Source organism: Netta rufina, assembly GCF_964035555.1.
Source record: "Netta rufina genome assembly, chromosome: 4".
NCBI classification, from domain to species: Eukaryota; Metazoa; Chordata; class Aves; order Anseriformes; family Anatidae; genus Netta; species Netta rufina.
Window position 1 is genome coordinate 48930345 of NC_140127.1, and position 20686 is coordinate 48951030.

Consider the following 20686-nt stretch of genomic DNA (forward strand, 5'->3'; position numbering starts at 1 on the left):
AAAGACTTAAGATCAAGGGATTTTTCGCTCTTATAAAAGTGTCTGAATAGACTTGATCTTCACTGAACTTATTTGGACAGGGTCACAAACTGCTTCTGTAGATACAACACAAGCACTTTCTGCCAAAGCAGAAAGGTGAAAGAGACACACGCCTAAAGTCTGTCAACAACTGTGTCATCCTTGATCATAGGGACACAGAAAACTCATTGTTAGTAGATCAAAATCAGCATAAGAGATAAACACCTGTCACCACTTTATGTGCCACTTGGGACTGTGTAGGACTGAGGCTTTCCTTCTGCAGCTTTACTTTTGGTCCTGTTTTCTCTTCATTCCCAGCTGTACAAGCAGAAACTGTGGGTGCCTGTGGCAACCTCACAAGCAGCTGTGCTCATGGCACTATTTTCAAGGTGTCATAAGATGTCACTGAAACACAGCTATAAAGGCTGCCCTATTAAAGGCCACCCTATTGCAAAATAATGGCCAATATCACAAACATTCATTTTACTGCCAAGAATTTGTCAAAGTGAAGCTTGCACATTTTTCACACAGTTAAGACAAAGAAGTTAACAACACGCTGCATAAGGGCCACACAGCTTCTCTGATGTTTTGGCAATCACGCTCAGCAGGAGGGTTGCCTGCTATCCTAAGGTGAAGGAGTCATTTGAGTAATGGAAGACACAAATGTATCTATGATCACAGCTGTCTCAGATAATTACCATGACCTTCAAGAAAACAGTTGTGGAAGATAAAGTCAACAATGTTTGTCAGGTATGGGTAAAATACATGCCAGATTTCCTTTGGTCATAGTCTCAAAGAAACACAGAAGGTCAAAAAAAATCATTCACAGTAGCTGCATGGCTATTTGGACAACTCAAGGGCTTTGTACTTTAAGCTGTGTGCCCATCTGATACCTTCCCTTGTGAAAATACTCCTTGCTGTGCTGTGCTGGTATCTCCCCACCTTGGAGAACAACCTTGCAGTAATTCCCAAAGGACTGGAAGGGTTCAAGGAAAGCTCTCCAAGGCAACCCCTGCTGGATGCAGAATGCTATCTCCAAGAATGTGGAAACTGCAGGACTTCTTTACATCAGCAGGGAAAAAAAAAGATCACCAGAACTATGCAAAGCATAAGCAAAGCAACTGTCTTCCTTACAAAGGAAAAGGGAATTCCAGGCATGGTAAACTGGCAGCTTGAGGACAGCTGATGAAGCCACAGATTGGGAGTGAACAAAAGAACAGAAGAAATATGAAGAACACACTGGACAAAAAGGAAGAATTAGGAAAATGTGTCAGAGCAGAGGATTTTTTTTCCCTTCTAAGACGTATCTGAGCAGACACAAGGTAGATCAGGAGCTAGAGGCAGAGGAATCATTTGCTGCCTGCTGGCCTAACCCTGAGAGCACAGCCTCAAAAAGACAAATCCTATAGCTAACTGCCTCAATAAATCAAGAGCTTGGCGTCAAACCTTACATGACTCCATACTGATGGATAGCATTGAATTAGAAAACATATTTCCGTACATGTTGCTTGTTTCCTTATAGTACAACTGACTCACACAACTGATTTAGGTCACTTGACTAGTTTCTACATGAACAGCTCTGGTATAAAATCTCACCACAAAACAACAAGGATGTAAAAAGAAACTCATTCAGAAATTTGCTCTGGTGAAAAAGCCATTGCAAGCAAAGCTGGGATGAAGTTTTCTTTCTGCTGGGCAGGAAAGAAGTTTTCTCCTATTAGTCCCTTGTGCCTCAACTCAAACATGTTTCCTCCTCCAGCATTTATGATCCTGTTATTTTGGGAGTGAGAAGGGATGGGGGAAGCAAAAATAAAGCATTCAGTAATAGTTACCTTTAACAAAAACATAAAAAGAGGTGACAATACTCCCTTTGCTTTTGCATACGTATCTGCCTATGTCTCTGACTGTTGCATTTTTGGTGTACCACTCTTTCTCATTGGAACTCTTTGTTTTTGCTGATGGGTCTGAGTTCTGGAAATTCCAAGTCACAGGTCCATCCTTGTTGCACTTCAGCCTTAATTCCTCCCCTTTATTCACAACCAGTGAAGATTCTTCATGAGGCAGTGAACCACCTAAAAAAAAAAGAACAAAAAAGAAAACCACAAAATACAATGCCTGTCAATACAATGCTTTTTTTTTTTTTTTTTTTTTTTTTCTGCAATGAAATTGTTATTTCTAGTTATATACATGCAGTTAATATTTTTGGGGTTGTTTCTTAAAAGTACTAAGCTGCAATGGCATTCCTTGCAAATATACAGCCACCTTTTGCCTTGCAAGACCTAGTGCACACATAGCAAATAACCACTGCAGATGGAAAATGGCCTTTAAAAAACCATTTGAAACTAGTTTCAGATGCACCAGTTTCTGCAATGGTTTGGCTTTTGAATGGGAACAGACCCAAGCTATTTAAAAATTAAATTCAAGAACATATGAGCCTGATTCTACATGGCAGCACTTTTAATCATTCTTTGTCATTTACTCAGTACGTTGCCAAGAACTAAACTTTCCTTGCTCAACAGTTATCTTTTTTTAACTGTTCTCCCATACTCAGAAGCTCCACTCACACAGTTAGAAACGTCCAGTTTAACAAAAAAGCCACCACCTACTTTCCACACTTTCTTTTCTTGAGGAAGTAATTTGACATTTGTTTAAAAAAAAAAGAAAAAGAAAAAAGGGGGAAATATCCTTCAAGCTTCCATCCCAACACTACCAAAACCTTGTCACCAAGGCACCAAGCTCCCAGTCACTAACACTGCTCAAAGTGAGCTGTTACCATCTCTTTCACCAAATACACCGTAACAACTTTTTTAAGCTCTCAGAAAGTATAGTGGTGTAAAATTACCAGCCTCAATTCACAATTCCCAACCACTTCCCAGCTTACATGGCGTACTTGGAGAAAGAAGTACTTCCAGGCTTCTCTGGCTTCACTATTTACATCAGTCAAGCAGCGGGTTGCTGTGTTAGCATACCCTGATAGGAAAGTCTTAGTGAACATACAAAATGGAGTTAAGAGCTGAAAAAGCAGATAAATTCTTACTACTAAGTACTTGCTTGAATATCCGAATGATGTACACAAGTACTGAGGCAGTATTAAGGAACAAGCCCTTCCCCTTCCAGAGCTGCTCTTTTGTCCTACAAGCAACCCCTAACTTGCAATGAGCGCTGTTAGCTAACGTCCCTCTCATGTGAAGCACAGCTGTGCACGACTGTACGACATCCACATCTAGAAGCAGAGTCACGCCACTGAAAACACTGTCTGCATTCAAAAACACTCTCTGGGCTCATTTCTGAGGCTGAATTTCCCTGCCCACACAGATGACAACAGACGCTTAAGCAAAACAATCGGATAATTAGCTGGGATGAGATTATGTAGTCCAGACTTAATTCACTTATCTCACGGCTTTAGTTGTTCTGAAGGTGCATACTGGAGTGAGACCAGGTCAGGTAACTGCTCCCCTTCCTGACAAACCCAGCAGCTAGGACAGTGTGGGCTGCAAAGGATGGTCAGACCACCTGCACAGTCTAATTACTTTGTTTGTGGTCTGGGTCTTGCAGGGAGCCCTCATTCTCCCCCCACCTTCCTCTGATTAAAATTCATTTATCAGCGCTCAACCCAACAGGCAGTTATTTTTCCAGCGTCACCAGAAATTTTCCACATGAAGCCCACTAACCCCGCATATATATTTCCATGACTGAATGCATAAGCAAGCATCCTAGAAATAATAATTGATAAAAAAAGAAAAAAAAAAGCAGAAAAAACACACTTCTAATTTCAAACCTGCCACCTCAAAGAGCAGGTGTGAGCCTGTGGCATGGCAGCTCAACCGAGGAGGGTAAAACTCCAGCATCTCAGGAGTGAAGGTCCCAGCCAGCAGTGGCTTGGCATACAGGAGAGCAGATGCAGACTGAGAGCAGGGCAGAGGCAAGGAGACCTCTGATGTGCAAACCCCTCAAATCAGAGCAAAATAGTAAAAGTGCAGGGCTTTATACCCACTCTGGCACTAGATCCTCAGGCTGCAGTCATGAGGCAAACACCAATGCTCCCCCTCCTCATGCCGTGCAAGGGCAGCCCTCCTCCACGAGCACAAGGGGCGATGCTTGCAGAGGCCCAGTGTCACCCAGATCCTAATTCCACACGTGAAAGGGGCCAGGGGAAACCCACTGGACACCTCTCTAAAAGCAGAAGGATGACCCCTAGGATCCCCACCTCACACTCCCTGCTCAACAACGGCCACCCCAACGTGACACCTTGACCACATGGACAGAGACACACTCGCAGCAACAAAAACAATGCAGCAAATGTCTGCATAGGTGAGGGATGCTCTCACACTATGCCTCACTGCAGCCTCAGCATTGCCCACTGTAACACACCATGCAGCCAGGCATGGGGCTTCTCCCCCTTCCCAAACCCACCTACTACCCTGCCCTATTGCACTTGAAGGTGTAAAGTAAGGCTTAACCAGCTGGTTGGCAGAGGTAAGGGACAGACCTGAGGCAACCAGTGCATAGACAAAAATCAAAACCGACCTACAAAAGGAGTGTGGATGGTCCATCTGAACCATACAGATCACTGTGATGTGCACGAATGCTGAGGGATATTGCAGCAACAAACCCTTCCTCTTCCGAAGACCAGCTCTTTAATCCTAACAATATCCATCACCTCGTGCCCCTCTAACGTGTAGCACAATACAGCACAGTTGGACTTGACATGTGATATCCATGTCTGAGAGAGGAAAACATTTCTCAAAAAACATCCCCACTTGCATTCAAAAAAATGAGTCTTCTCATTTCTGAGGCTGAATTTCCCTGCCCACACAGATAACAACAGATACTCAAGAAAAACAATCAGATAATTTGCTGGGACGAGATTATGCAGTCCAGACTTAATTCACTTATCTCATAGCTTTAGTTGTTCTTCAAGTGGATTGAGACCAGGTCAGGTAACTGCTCCCCTTCCTGACAAACCCAGCAGCTAGGACAGTGTGGGCTGCAAAGGATGGTCAAACCACCACAATCTAATTACTTTGTGGTATGGGTTTTGGAGGGAGCCCGTGTCTGCTACTCATCTCCCTCTGATTTATATTTGCTTACAACCTGAGAGGCAGTCCAACAGCGACCGTTTTTCCAGTGCCACCAGAAATTTTCCACACAAGGTCCACTAATCCTCTACACAAACTCACACGACTGAACACATAAACAAACATCCCAGAAATAGTAACTGCCAGAAAGATTAAGAAAAACATCATTTTGTATTTTTATGTGACATCTGTGACTTTTACCTACTCTTTTTCTTAGCATTCATCATACCCATTCAGGTCAGGCGTTCAAATTGTGTAACATTTATTACAGACCATCTAGCAAGTTGGTGGGTAGTTTTTACAGGTGGTAAACAACACAGCAGAGCATGACTCCATCCAGGGGCACAAGAAATACATTGCATACTGGAGCCAGGGAAAGAAAGGCAAAGATGAAAGGAGCATACTGTGGTACCCCACAAGACAAGCTACAATATTGCAGTTGAAGCCATCCTGCACATTTCAAGACAATGTTTTTATGGTTCCTTTTACACAGCCTAGAATTTCTCTGCCAAACAATTTACAAATTGATTTAATCCCTTGTGCAAGGAATTCCCACAGCCTAAAGTTTACCTGTCATCTTCTGAAACAAGGTGTCTTCAAGAAAAGAAAATATGGCAGTGTAAAGACGACAGGTGGCAAAAGGAAGGACTACCAGATGTGTTTAGTGTTCTACACCCAAATATCTCCTATTCTTAAAAGAGAATTAAAACAGTGCTTAGAAAGAAAGGAATGACTTTGTATCTTCTTTTTGGAGGAATAATTAAATAGCAGAAATCTGAGAGTTTAACCACCAACTTGTAATCCAGTGTATTAATCCCCACAGCATATGTCCATCTGCCATCTCTTGATTTTTTCACGGATTGTTAATGCCTCATGTCTGAGACTGCTCCATTTGTACTGCACCTGAAGTACAAGGGTGCTCTTCCAGGCACGCTGTTGCTCTTGTGCGCTCCAGTAACACCAGCTATAAACATATAACCATAATGGTAACACTAAGAACTTGGGAATCCTGTCTGGGGGCATCCTATACGCTAAGGATGATCTCCAAGTGCAGAACCCCATGGGATGCAGTCTGCTGTCTCCTCCCAGGGCTCCATGTTGACACCAGGAAGGACCATGACTTTACCAGTCACCAGTGGGACCGTCAACTCTCTAAGCAACAGGATGGAGGAACCCATGGCTATGTGCCAACTGAAAATTCCCAGGGGTAGGTCAGGTACATAGAAACAATGCATCCTGGCATGCTGATGCTCTTTCCCTACCTCCTTACATCTTGGAAAAGGAGATGGACCACAATTTCATTATTCAGCTGAGTGTCCCAACCTCAGTGATGCCCACCTGACCGCAGGGGCCCCACAGGACAAGGGGAAGACAGGAAACTCATCCTCTGCTCCCATGGCTCCTGTGGACTAGCAGGGACTGTTGGCCATGGTCCCACCATGAAACATCCAACCCTTCCCATGTGTTCCATAGCCAGAACACCATACTGGGGGGCTCTGCATGACCCTCTGGAGTTGTCCTCAAGGGCAACCAGCAGGTAGGTAATTATGCTAGCAAAATAGATTGGAAAAGGCAAATACTTACTAATTAACAATGTAAAAAACAAACAAACAAAATAAATTGCAAAGCTCAGAGTTGGACAGCCCAAGGCTCATTTTGGATGTTCTAAACCTGTGTCCCACAGCCAAAAACAGTCAATTCCACCCTAGCTTCTCCTTGTAAAATAACAAATCTGAATTAAGAACTACAATGCTGGGATCACTTGTGAACAAGGCTGCGTAACTGCAAAAAGAAGCAGAATACATGAATATATTACAAGCAGTTTCCTAAGCCCTAAAAACGGAGGGAGAGGGAGGAAAGAGGGGGAGTACGGCACTGGTGAGTTTTGCATGCAGAAGGAACATCTGGAAAACCAGGCTGGAGGAATTAGAAAATGAAACGGCTCTAGATAATACCAATAGGAAATTCAGGTCAAATTGCAGGGATATGATTAAGGACAGCAGAATGTTCCTGTAACAATTAAGGGATGTGCAAACACAAAACCTTTGGCTAAGGAGTGCATCAACCTGGAAAAAAGTTGTTTTTATGTGGGAGTTTTTTCAGCCTCAGCCACAAGGCTGCCATAGCAGGGGAAAGCACATCAGGTGCACATCCCCATCATGTTCATAAGCAACTCGAGATTGTCTCCAGCTGCCAGGCAAACAAAGGACATGGGACTGCCATGGGATAAGCCAAAGAGTCACGCAGGGTGGATTTTATTCCCAGCTCTGCCACAGGTTTCCTGCAAAACCTTAGGCCAGCAGCTTAGTCCCTCTGCTTCCTTTTTCAACTCTTATCTAAACATTAAAAGGAACAAGTTTGTAGTATTTCAACAACACAACAGATAGCTTTCAGAGAAGAAAAAACAAACAAACAAACAAACAAAAAAAACCAACAATAACAGCTACCAAAAAACTGTGCCTTACCCTACCCCCTTCCAAGTTAAACTTATCTCAAACATCTTCCAAGATGAGGGCACAGCACAACTTCACACTACAGCCACCACATACAAACACCTCATTGTAAGGACCCCTATTTTGCTATTGTCATGCAGTGTTGCTGTTTAAGGAACCCCAGGCACACATTTGGGAACCCAGCCTTTCTGTAGCAGCTGCAGGTGGAGCAGCCCAACAACAGCAGAGCTGGGCACTGACTTCATTTCAAGAGATATCACACAGACCTCACTCGCTGCATTTTTCAGTTTCTCATCTACAACAACATAAGAGAGCAGAAACAAGAGATAGGCTTTATCAGTTAAAGTAGTGGCACTGTTGTAGATACAGTGGTCTGGGGATATCAGCACGACATGGCTTGCAGGGAGGTAATATCCTCTTTCAGCATGCCCAGTACTGCTGGAAAAATGAATATGGTTTCAGACACACAAGCCTCCTGCAGGTCTAAAAGAGCAGAAGCAAAAGTAACTCTAACTCACATGCAAAAGTCACAGACAGCAGAAGCCTGTCTGTTTTTCTGTATTAGTTGGTCTAACTGAAGAGCAGCATCTTTCCAACTCTGTCTCTTATTTGTTAAAGCCACTATGCACTTGATAGATGTTTTGTACAGCCAAATTTAAGACCATTTCAGTAAGACTTTTTTTTCCCTGCCATTTTATGCCCCAAAGAAACAAGTAAGTGGAAAACTCACATGTTAATCACGCTGAAGGAACTTTAATTTACTCTGGTGCATAAAAACCTCCCAGATTTTTTCAAAGGAAAGATGCTATCATATGCTTACTTGTTTTGTTCCACTTCACCAAACAGACACTCTCCCTTATGCTAGATGAAAAGTTTTGCAATGGCAAATGTCAGTTTTCAATGATTTGATCTGAAAGCTGCATCACATACCACTACAGCTACACTACGGAGGAAGACAAGGCTAGCAGTATACCCTCTTATTTTGCAGAAGAAACCATCCATGCCAACACCCAGGCTAGTGTTTTCCTCAACAACATAGACCAAAAAAAAGACCAAAGACATGATTGTTCCTCGCAAGTATTGCTGAGTCTCAGGACATATGAATGCCACAACTCCTTACTGATAGAAAGACTGACCTGCCCCGCTGCCCCAGTTTCACTCTGGAGACTGAAAACTAACTTAACCGTCAGCAATCATGTATTGTAGGGTTTAGACTGATTAGGCTGCCCTGCAGACCCAAGCGTTTTGCTTCTAACCCATCTAACAGAGTCATTGCCATCTGCAGACCAACAGACTTTTCAGTGCTGTGCATTTCCCAAGTAGAAGTGCTCTCTTTCCCAGCGGCTGTGCTAGCACTTGCACTGAAATTTTGCATCCTCAGAGGCTCCAAGTTACCAAGCAGAAAAATGGGGGAGGATGAGCTTTGGTGTTTACCCAGCTGCATGAGGGCAATCACTGTCTTCTCACATAGTGTCCTTGTCACCCCCTCCCCAGTCCCAAACCCTTCGCCCTTTAGGGGCAGAGAGGCAGCATAGGGCTGTAGGGAGAGCAAGAGGAAGAAGCCCAGCGCTCAAAGGAGCAGCCAAAAAGAATTCTTCTGAAGCCAGAGGAATGGAGAAATGGGTATCTCCCAACACAAAGAGCAAGTGTGGAGCCAGGCGATTCCCACCCGTAACGAACTCCAGAGAGGAAATGGAAGGAGCCTGGAACAAAGGTTGTTTTTATTATCTGTTAAGGGTTAAGTGTGAGAAACCATAGGTGTGGCTGGACCTTGGCTGCAAGACACCCCTGCCACGCCACCTCCCTGTGCAGTGCCATCCCATAGAAAGACTTTAGCTCTATGTCCTGAGACTGCTCTTACACAGAACTGCATCACTAAACATCTCAAGTCCTAGGAGGGGACTCCACAGGACAGATCAAAAGCTTTGATAACTGAGCTCAGATAACTAAGACACCTAGTTACTTCCAAAGAGAGATCACCTGCCCTCCAAATGACATGTGGTTAATCGGAAACAGCAAGTATCACGGCCAGGTGGCAACATGTGGTTGGGCAGAAGACAAACCCAGCCAACTCTCCAACCCCCTGCAGATCCCACTCTCCAAGAGAGACAGTCACAGGACAGGACAAGCATGAGCACCCAGGCTGATCCCTTGCTTGTGGGCGGAAGCCAGCAGGTCCTCCTGCAGGGTGAGCAATTAGCATATGCAGCTAATCGTACTTTGCTCCCTTATTTCAGAAGCAGGCTGAGCAGACCAAGCTCTGCACATGACCTGCAAAACAAACATTAAAGAGATGGCTTACAGGGCCATGATCGCTCAAAGCAGAAAGCTGGGGGAGGTACCTGTACCTTCCAAAGGCAGAAGACATATTCATCTTCCCCCAGCTTTGTTTTTCCTTGTAGGAGTGAGGACACTCAAGCCATGCAGACAAGACACTTTTGCAGTCTACTATACTAAGCAGCTTGCCATTTCTGATTGCCATGCCTTACGCAATTAATAGAGGCATTTCTCAAAGGTAGACACATAACTCTAGGTCAGCACACATAGCAAATGGCCTCGGCAGCAAACACTGTACTTCTCTCCATGTTTGCATACAACACCTGCCTGAATATTGCTTTTCTGGGTAGTCAGTTTTGGGGCTTTTTTGTTTTACATGAGCACCTGTACCAACTGAAAACAGAACAGAACCATATGCACTATAGCAGCCCAGCCATTCATCTTGAAGCACAACGAGCAGTAACCTACTCTAGGTGATTAATCCATTTTATTACATGATGTAGACATGCTATGGTCTCCCACACCCAAACTTCCCACCACAGAAGGAATCTACAGGCAGTGTGTTCACAAGCAAAACTAGACTTAAGTTTTTAAACAAAAAGAAAGGTCTGAGCTTAAAGCAACTACCTGCTAATTCTTATTCAAAGTAAAATTACAGAGGACAGATAAATAAATGTGTATACACACGTTTAAGTAGGATTTATGGAAAGAAGGAGTAATTGCTTGCCAAAACACTTGTCAATTTTGAGAAATATACAGCATTTACACTGATCCTTACTTCTACACAAATATTTCTTTTTTCCCCTCTAATTTCCAAAATTAGTTATTAAACAGCTGTTCCCACACTTTTTTTGCAGCTGGTAGACACATAAAATATACAAATTATAAAGTAAGTAAGGAGAACAATTAAAGGGAATCAAAAAGTGCACTAATACACGGTATATTCAAATTCAGCTGTCATTCATCCAGTCTGTTTCTTTGATAGCTTTTTCTTCTCACTTCTCTTTGCTGACATTTACATTAAAAGGTGCAGTATCTTTCAACTTCCATTTTGAACAAATGTTCCTTGTAATGAACAACATGGGCTTGAAAGCATGTTTTCCAAAATTCAGTGAAAAGGTAGTTTTAACGAAGATAAATGAGAAAACTGGAGAAAAGTGAATCGTTCTGCAATCTGAACTAATTCCTATTTGGAACAGGCTCAACTGAGGAAGGAGATGTAAGACTTTTGGCAACGCAAATTATAATTATTTAAAATCTTGGCAGTAATTTTATCAAATAGTAGCAATTTCATTAAAAGGTGCACTGGTAATCATCTACATAAGGCCTCCAGAGGGGAAAATATACCAATAATTGCATAATTATGTTATCATTGCTCTTATGATGGACCACATTAAATACCACAAAGAGGAGCATTGCTTTTTACTTTCTCTAGGTACTTAGTTCAGTACTTTTTCCTAGAAGATTGCAGCAATAAATAAGAACTTCAGATTAATAAACATGCTCACCAAATTTTGCAGAAAAAGGCAGAGCTATTTTTTATGTACATATTACACTGTATTCTCTTTTCCCTTGCTGAAAAAACTGGCAGAATCATGAGATAAAAATTGTTTTCAGTGATAAGGTGGATAAGGTATTTATATACCTCTATTACTGCAGTACAAGTCATTTCATCACATGTAATCCATCCACATGGCAAATTAATGTATTTGAGAAGTCCGTTTTGGAGTATTTCCACATTTGTCCATATAAACTAATTTCATCCATTCAGTGATTTCTAAAAGCTTGAAATAAGTTAGATTTCCTTCATTTAACTAGTGCACAAGCTTTGCTGCTAATTAGGATGCTGTGTAAACATTGTGTAAAAGCACTGTCTTACCAGCAACACCAACTCTAATACATGTATTTTTAAAGGGGGACACAGCGTTAGAGAAATATTCTTGCACATGTCTGCTGAAACTGTGAGCACGAAGACTTCTGGAGGATTCATTCACAGGTTCTTCAGGACCTCTGAGGATGAACAAATCCAGTTTCAGGTAATCATGCTAACACCCAGCAAGACTGTCAGCGACAACGTCTTGGAAGTGCCTTGAATATAGAGATCAGGATATATTTCTGACAATCCAGTTTCGTTTCTCAAGTCATCTTCTAGCAAGGAGATACATAACTCAGCCTTTTAACTTAATCTCCAGTGTCCACAGAAGTCCCACATATATTTTTCTTGCGAGTTGTACTTTACCTCCTAATTTATTAACATAGCCCTACCACAAACCGCATACATGGCATTCATGTAGGTAGCTACTTACTCAAACAGTTGTCCTCCTTCCTACCCCAGAAGAGATTAATGGACATGCACGAGATGGCATCCTGCTGTGAGTACAGTTTGAATACCTGCCTAAGCAAGGAATCCCATTTCTGTACCTTTTCTGATGGTATCTAGTTTATAGGAGGAGACCAGAAATGCAGAGTTTACTCCAGCAGCTTCAATCTGACCTCTTTTATTGTGCTGCATACCCCAAATCCTACAGATGATGATATTAGCATTATTGCACAGTCAGCAATTTTATATATAATACCTGGAAGTCAGATGTGCTATGGAATAGGAAACTTCAACAGCTTGTGTTACAATGAATGCTACTGGGAGGAAGCTTTTATTTTGTTGAAGATAACATGATTTCTTTTCAAAGTTATAAAGTTATGCTCATCTAGGCACAGAAAGTGCTTCCATGCCACATAAAATAGCAAACAAGAGGCAGCAAAAGTAAAGAAAAGAATCAGGCAGTCACTAAGAAGCAGAACTGAATGCATCAGCACTAGCTGCTAGTGCATAAGAGCATCTATATAATTCCAAGGTATACAAACAGAACCATTTCCGGCACAAATACCACATTAACATGCATTTTTACTTTAATACTATGCTAAAAAATAAAAATGCGGCATTTTATAGTGCATATTTTCCTTTTAAAGAAGTAAAAATATTCAAAACTAACTTTGAAACTACAATATGAATTAAAGCTTACACCTCTTATAATCCTTGTAAAATTAAAAGGCATAATATTATTCAAGCTTTACACTTGCTGCTAACATTTTAAAGATAATCAAACAATTGAATTGATGGAAGTCATTAACTGAGCACCTCTAGATAGGTTGTGCAGCAGTGATAAACCAGTCTTTGGCATCTGGAGTTTTCGCAAGTGCAGAGAAAATATTTTCCTTACTTAGTTCATTCAGTCCAACTCAATTAAGCGACTTGCCCATTCAGAAACGAGCTAGTGTAAAGGAGTTGAAAAAAAAAAAAATACATGGATGTTTCTTTCCATTTCCATTCTAGGAATAAAAAGAGGATGAGATCGACTAGTTCTGAAATTTTTGCAGCATAGTGACTAGAAACCGCCAGTTTTGACTACAGATAGGGCTTTCAGACATTAATTCTTTATTTCAAAACATTTCTCAATGAGTTTTTTCTTTGGAATTGGCTGGCTTCTCTGTGGTGCTCTTTATCTAACAGAAGAACATTTCAGAATTCTGGTTTCCTCCATTGTAATTGATGCAAATCATAAGTAAAAAAATCAATTATCTAATACATAAGAAATGTCAACACTTTCTGTCTTCATACTGAAACATACACATGAAGAATCAGAATAAGTGTGTATGTAACAAGCTACATAATTGCTTAAATACATGCACTGTGATTAATCAAACTGAGTATAACATTAAGTGCAAAGGCTATATTTAATTAAAACTATTTCAATGGTAATAAAGGAGGTTAAACCTTTCTTTACAAAATGATTAAGTACAAATGCAAAACAGTTAGAATGAGGCTTACTGTTGGCTGATTTAAATCATGATTAAGATCAGATTTACAATGCTTTGAATCAAATTGCAGCACACTACACAGGGAAATAACTATCTTGTTAAACCTGGAAACACTACATTTCTTTTCTGCAGTCAGGTGTCGTCCCTGGAGGTCATGCAAACAAGTTGGAGAGGACTGAGAAGAACAGCAAGAGGAGGATGAGTTACAAAAGACACACCAAAAGAAAAGGCTGAAGAAGCTGTACTTGTTCATCATAGAAAAGTCAAAGGTGTGATGTTAGTTGACAATACATGAAATGCTATCTATCATCAAGAAGATGGTGATCACTTCAGTATGTCCACCAGAACAGGGCAAAAAAGAGCAGAACTCAGCAACTTCAAGGGAGATGAGGTTAAATATCTATCAACAGAAGCTTTGAACTCCAACAATTAGTTAAGCATTATAAAACAAAAACAAACAAGTGGGAAAATCTGTACTGCAAGTCTGTCTTAGAGCAGCCAGCCAGAAGTCTTCCTGGAAAGACATGCTATGCCTGACCCTGGTAGATAGCAGGGGACAGACCAGATGACCTCTGCAGGTCCCCTCCAGCCATACTCTTACAGCTAGCTCTGTGGAAGCTTTCTAATATTTGTTCTGTTTCTTAGAAACCCTGCTGCTGGAGTCAGGTGAATGTGTGAGAAAGTCAGATTTCATTTAGCAAAGAATGAAGTTTCCAGTCCTGAGGGCTGTGGACATAAGCGTCAACCTGTGACGTTGGTGCACCCATTAACTCCTGAACAACAACAGGAAAAAAAAAAAAAAAAAAAAAAAAGACATTAAGAGAGCCAAGTACCAGTTTTTAATCTCATGATGCTGTTCAGCAGGAACCTAGTTAGTTCTGAGCTGCCAAGGTATGTGAATACCCAAAACACTGCTGACTTACACAGCTTATTCAGGCCATTTTTGCCCCTCTGAAACACACGGGCTCTGAATGACAGGGGGATATTTGCACAGTTTCTTTCATAACCGGCTAGTTTCATTTCTTTTTCCAGTGTGGCTTTTGCACAAAGCTTTTCCTAGAAGTCTGATTCATGTCCTGAAGAGCATGGTCACCTGGTGTGAACGGAGAAGCACTCAGCGTAAGACAATGACTGATGAGAAAGGAAAGGAAATGCAGAACTAACCTGGCATTTGTCAGGCCTCAAGGAATATACAAGAGATGCGTTATGACTTTCCAATTTCTCTTCTATAGTTTTCATCTCTTCTTACTTTAAATCAGCCCATACATCCTCTTTATCACTTAGATTTACAGTTGTCAGTGCTTAGCAGACAGTACTGAGTTCTTCTCTGTATCAGGTATTTAATGATTATATTACGCGATCAGGGACTTGGCTGTCAGATGACATTTAAAATCATAGACTTTTAATGTTGTCAGCCCCACAATGACAAAACTCCCTGCAGTTGATAATGCTACTAAATGATGCTTTATTTTAGCTACAGTCTTCAGAAAGGATCTGTACCGAGCAGCCTAGAAGTTGCATGGCACATTAGCAACATTAGAAACTTATCTGTTATTTGTGTGCCTGTTTGCTGTAAAAGATAACATAACCAAGGGCCTTACATGCTGTACAAAATAATTCTGTTGTGACACAAGCATGAACATTAAAAATCCATTTAAGGGTCTATCTGAAAACATAGGTTTTCAGAATAAATCGATATAATCCCCAAGAGTAAACCCTCTCAGAGATTAACACTTACTGTGTTTTCTAATTGGTATAACCTAGAAAATAGGAGTCGCTTGCTCCCTTCAAACACAGATGTTTACATTCCTCTTACGCTTTTATCACTAACTGCAGCAATCTTGGCCAGTGGACAAACAATACACTCCAGTTGCCATTACGTCTGGCAACAAGCCCATGAGACTACTTACACGCGTAAAATTATGTCCGTTTATGGCCGTTTGCGGGTCACATTGTCAAAGAGGGTCAGGCACCCTTTGGAAAATCCCTTCTTGACTCCAAAAATTTACTTAAAGAGCAAAGCACAACACTTCCGCAGTAAAATAATATAGACAAATTTCAAATGCCTTTCATGTCAAATTGTGGTAATTTGCATGTGCATTCTCTTCAGATTTTCTTTAATAAATGTCCCAAAGACATAAAATACTGAAGTTTGGTTTGCCACTTTCTAATATCCTTGGTCTTTAGCATCAGATCTCTTTTGCCTAAGGTCACAGTGAACACCTCAAGCTGTTCTAGGGCTGAAGAGACTCAACAGGGGAAGCTGAGTTTCTGAAGGACAGAAACAAGTGCAGGTTTTTTCCTGTGTAGGGGAATATTCAGAAGGTATTAAGTTATTACAGAAAGGCAACATTTTATACTTAAAGTGCGAGGGTTCTTACAGTAACTACAACGCGTTAGGACATCAGACCTCATTTCCTCCAGCCATTCTTTATACAGCTGAAAGAGACTTAAGGAAATGAGTCAAAATCCTGGAAGATGTTTGTACTACACAAGAAAGAAAACAACATCTGTAAAGTAATGTGTGTCACATACGTACAGCAAGACAATGTGCAGCGCTTGATCTCTGCAATGGCATTCATCTTCACGGACACAGAGAAGAAAAAAAACAGCTGAAAAGTGTCTTAACCTTGAGCGATTACTGCCTCTCTTCTACGAGACCGGTATCAGATTGGATCAGTTGTCATGTATTGTAGATAAACATATATGTTGTTGAAACAATCTGATGCTGTGCAGTTCTCGTTTCATCCAGAATTTGTTATTCCTTACCCTCGGATTACACCAGCCTGTTTACTGAAAGTTCAGGCTAGAAAGAAGCTTTCCTTCAAACCACAGATGCGTAATATTTGGTATTTAGCTTGACAGCTACAGCTATGCCTTAAAAATCTTGTGAATAGATTAAAAACTAAGGAATTACAGTTAAGAATACAGCAGGCTGAAATGCAGAGAATACAGAGGTATCATTAGAGCCCCTCACTACAGACCGCAGAGAGAAAAGGCCAAGCTCTACTATGAGAAACTCCTCCTGACTGGGACATGACTCAGATGTTCCTCCTGAAATCTGCCCCTGTCTGGGGCTTACATGTGCTTAAGACATATCCTTTCTGATTCCACCTTTGTCCTGGTGCAACACGTCCCTGCTTGAGGTGCGTCAGGACCCTTGAATCGACCCACACACCTGCAAAGCAGTCTTATTGTTTTGGCAGGTGACAGTAGGTTCCTGGTAGAAAGCCCACCGAGAGCCAGAGTAACCCAAGTACACTGCAGCTGCGCTCGTCTGTCGACGAGAGGCTCTCACTCGCAAAAAGAGCACAGGGAAATGCCTCCAGTCTCTGTGAATGGTACTTAAACTGGACGCAAATGTGAGTCTCGCTTCTTGCCAAATTTATCCCAGTCTTCATTATGAAGCCTGAAGAAAAATCACTTAGGCAGTTGCTCGGAGAAGGTTCCCAGTTGTAACGGAAGGAAAAGAGTCGAGTATTGAGCAATCTTTAACATTTCCACTCTGCTCCTGGCAGTGGCCTTGAGCCACGTTTATGCCCAGGGGAATAGGCACTGCTGCAGGGGAGGGAGGAGAAAAAGACAAGAGGAGAGGTGGAAATGGGAGTAGGGAGGGCTGGGTGTTCAGATGGGCTGAGGGGGTCAAGGCAGCGACTAAGCGACAGCAATCAGAAAACTCATCAAGTTCAGTCTTCCTCCTTCAGTCCTCCTTCCCCCCAGCTGACAGGTACCGGGGAGCATTATGAAAGCAGACATTCTTCCCTCTGGGCACAGGGAGAGCCTCCTATTGCTCTGCAGCTGACTGAAAGGAGGGTATATTGATGGATGCTGGAAGCAACCATGTCCAGTCTTCCATGACTGCGGGATGGAAATGCCGTGCAGGCTCTGGCAGAGCACGGGGGGATGGGGAGAGCCTCGGGGGAGGACAGGAGAGGCACAGAGAAAAGATAATTTCAGAAAAGTGCATAAAAGGAGGACCCAGCAATCCCCACGTGAAAGGAAAAGTGGAAGCATATGTTAGAACGCAAGAAAAACAAAGAATAGGAAGGGACTATGGACAGAAGAGATGAATGGTTTACTCCAAGCAGCTCCGTTAAGCTTTGTTTTCTACATCCTCCTTCCCTATCTGCAACCAAAGGAAGAAGCTCTTGACTAAAAGCCAAAAAAAAAAGATACTTAATATAAGTTTGCATGTGAATAAACAACAGGATAGCGGACAGGTCTGAATGAGCACCGTGGGAGCTCATCCAGCCATGCATCTGCAGCGAGGCAAGCACAGTGACGTGCTAACTCCAGAGCAGTCCTTGAGCAAGTCAGCTCTGCCAGGACACAAGCGTCCGGTCTGATACCTCCTCCTGTGGCACAAAACTAGCCCTGGCTGTCTTATGGCTGTGTGATGCACAGGTGTTACAGGCACCTACCCAAAGGCAGGTAGTCTTTTTTTGGCAGCAAGTCACTTCTACCCGCCACACCGTGTATTTTTGGTCTATACAAGTTTGCCTAACATGCCCCCGGGGTGAAATGTCTCCCACAAGTGTCTGAACCCAGAACCTGACGAAGGATGGAGAGAAAGTTTCTCCTTGCCCCTCCATACTCTCACGCCCTCCAGGAGATGCTTCCAGCCTCCCAAGTTTTCCTTAAGGACAGTTAAGCCATAAGAGGAAGGATAACCTTTAAGTTCATACAAGAAGTACACGAAGCAAAGAAAGTCGGTGGCTATTCAATTCTCACGTCCCAAAGCAGCGTGCTTACAACAGAGCCCCGTAAATCACCACGGGAGCAGTTCCAGGTTATTTTACCCAACACAGTGGCCGGGGGGAGGACAGAGCCCGGCGGTGCAGCGCCCAGCATCTCCTCCTGCCTCTCAGCTCCGTGCCAGCTAGCAGGAGGAGCACAGCCCGTGCTTCCCCGCTCCGGGGCGTGCAGCTCACCAGCAGCCGCCTCCCCGGGCACCTGCCGAGCTCCGAAAGCCTCGTGCAAAGCCTCCGAGCACTGCAACCCCAAAAAGCCTCAAATCTCCAGCCCTGCGAGGTCGAGCCGGGGGGAACCCCTTTCGCCCTGCGGGCAGACGGGATCCTTCGGGTCCCCCGCCCGGCACACCGAAGTTTTGGCACCCCCGAAGCCCCTCTCGCTAGGAGGCGGCTCGGCTCTGCTCAGCAGCTCGGCTCCGACGCCTCTCCCCGGGGCTGCACCGAGCCGGGCACCAAGCCCACGACCCCCGTGGCTCCCCCCGGGACCCCCGAGCGCGCTTCGCCCCGGCAGGGCAGCGCCGGGCACCTGCCGGCGGCGGCCGTCCCCTGCCTATTGTTCGAGCAGCGCTAAACCGCGGGGACATTTTGTACTGATGAAGAGATAGTTTATTGTCAAAACAGCCCGGCCCGGAGAGGTTGGGAGGGTGGGGGGGGGAGGGAATGCTCCTAGCCCCCTCCCAACCCCGGAGAACCGCGCAGCGCAAACAAAGGACTTTTTTTTTTTTCAAATTATGATTTTTATTCTTCCTACGGGGCGTCCCGCGAAAGCGACTGGGGTGGTGGTGGGGGGGGGCGATACCAAACGCAAACGGGCTCTCTGCCTCCCCCCTTCCCTTCACCTCTCCCCTCCCCTCCCCGGTGTCCCCTAAAGTTCCCCGCCACCCCCCCCCCACACCCAGCCTTCCTCCTCCTCCTCCTCCTCGGCTCCCACCTGCGGGGAAGAGGCTGAGCAGCAGCAGCAGCGCGGCGTGCGCCAGCAGCTCCCGGCCGAGGTGCGCGCCCTCCATGCCGCCGCCGGGCCCCCCCCGGCTCTGCCGCTCGCACCGCCCGCCGCTCCGAGATGCCCGAGCCCCCGCGGGAGGGCTGCGGACTACAACCGGCCCCGCCGCCGCCGCCGCCGCCGGCCCCGCCTCCGCCGCCCGCCTCCCCCCCTTCCCCGTCCTTCCCCGAGCCCCCCCCTTCCAACCCCGGCCCGCCCCGACGCCACGAGGATGGGCGCAGGTGGGGGGGAAACGCCTCCCCCCCCCCCCACCCGAGGGGCAGGGAGAGGCGTCGGGAGCCTCGGTGGAAAGAGAGAGCCGCTCCCCAGCCCCTCCTCGACCCCCCGCAATTAATTATTTTTAATCTTTAGGGAATAAGGACCCCCCCCTGCTGGGAGGGGTTGGGGTTGGGGGAGCCCCGGAGGATGCACATGGCCCTCGCTCGACGGCCCCCTTGGCCCAGCCCTTTGCCCTCCCGATGTGGTCGCCGCGGTGGGGTGGCCCCTGCTAGGGGCCAGAAGTGAGCCGCAGGTGTGTCCCGTGCCACAGGATAAAAGGTGGAAATAACCCGGTTTGGTACGCAAAAGAGAAGGCTGACAGGGAGCTTAAACGTGGAGAAAGAAAGGTTCTTACAAAGAGGATTGCGAGCAATTGTTTTTTTCACGTCCCTCAAGGGCAAGATAAAAAGTAATCCATTTAGTTCTCAGCAAAGAAAAAAAAAAAAAAAAAAAAAAAAACGAAAAGAAAGAAAGAAAGAAATAGCTTAAATGTTAGGAAAGCACTTGCAAAGGGGAAGGAGAATTTAGTCTCCCAATGCATCGTGGAGAAGAGGTGGTGGAATCCCACAGAGGGAGTTTTTTAAGCACGGATGAGACAAGTGACAAGGAGGATCCGGGAGCACTTGCTTATTTCTGCAGCTACGGAGCCAGAGCAGAGCTGCTCTGCAGGCAGAAATAACGCAAACTGCAGAAATGTCTGCCTTAACACTGCCTTAACGCTGCTTTGTCAGCCAGTGCCACTCCGCCGGAGCGAAGGAAGGCAGCACTGCGTGATCCTGGACGGTGCTGGCAGCGGGACAGCCCATGGCCGTGGCCAGGGTCCTGCTGGCAGCACCCAAGGGGGCAGCAGGGCAAGGCCACAACTGTTGGCACAGCCACAGCCGCGGCCCTGAATGTACAGAAGGGGATAGGGGACACATGGCAAAGCCCTCACCCGTGGCAAAACATAAACGTAGACTTCTTGAAACGTGTCAGTACAGATCAGAAAAGTTATTGAAGGTAAATTATTCCTTTTTTTATTTCTTTTCTTTTTTG

At 44.4% G+C, this 20686-nt stretch overlaps 1 protein-coding gene across 2 annotated transcripts in view; it reads right to left on the reverse strand.

The window, feature by feature from the left end:
• The window catches only part of KIT (KIT proto-oncogene, receptor tyrosine kinase), a gene marked incomplete at its 5' end in the record, with an annotated part of 53787 nt that extends 34346 nt beyond the window's left edge, over positions 1-19441 (reverse strand). The window contains 2 exons of one of the 2 annotated variants that reach the window (XM_084285603.1): positions 1851-2090; positions 19325-19400. In XM_084285603.1, the coding sequence (XP_084141729.1) occupies positions 1851-2090; positions 19325-19400 (316 nt within the window). Of the gene's footprint in view, positions 1-1850; positions 2091-19324 lie in introns of both variants that reach the window. The other variant, XM_084285604.1, reaches the window with a different exon arrangement.
• Between the last annotated feature and the right edge of the window lie 1245 nt (positions 19442-20686).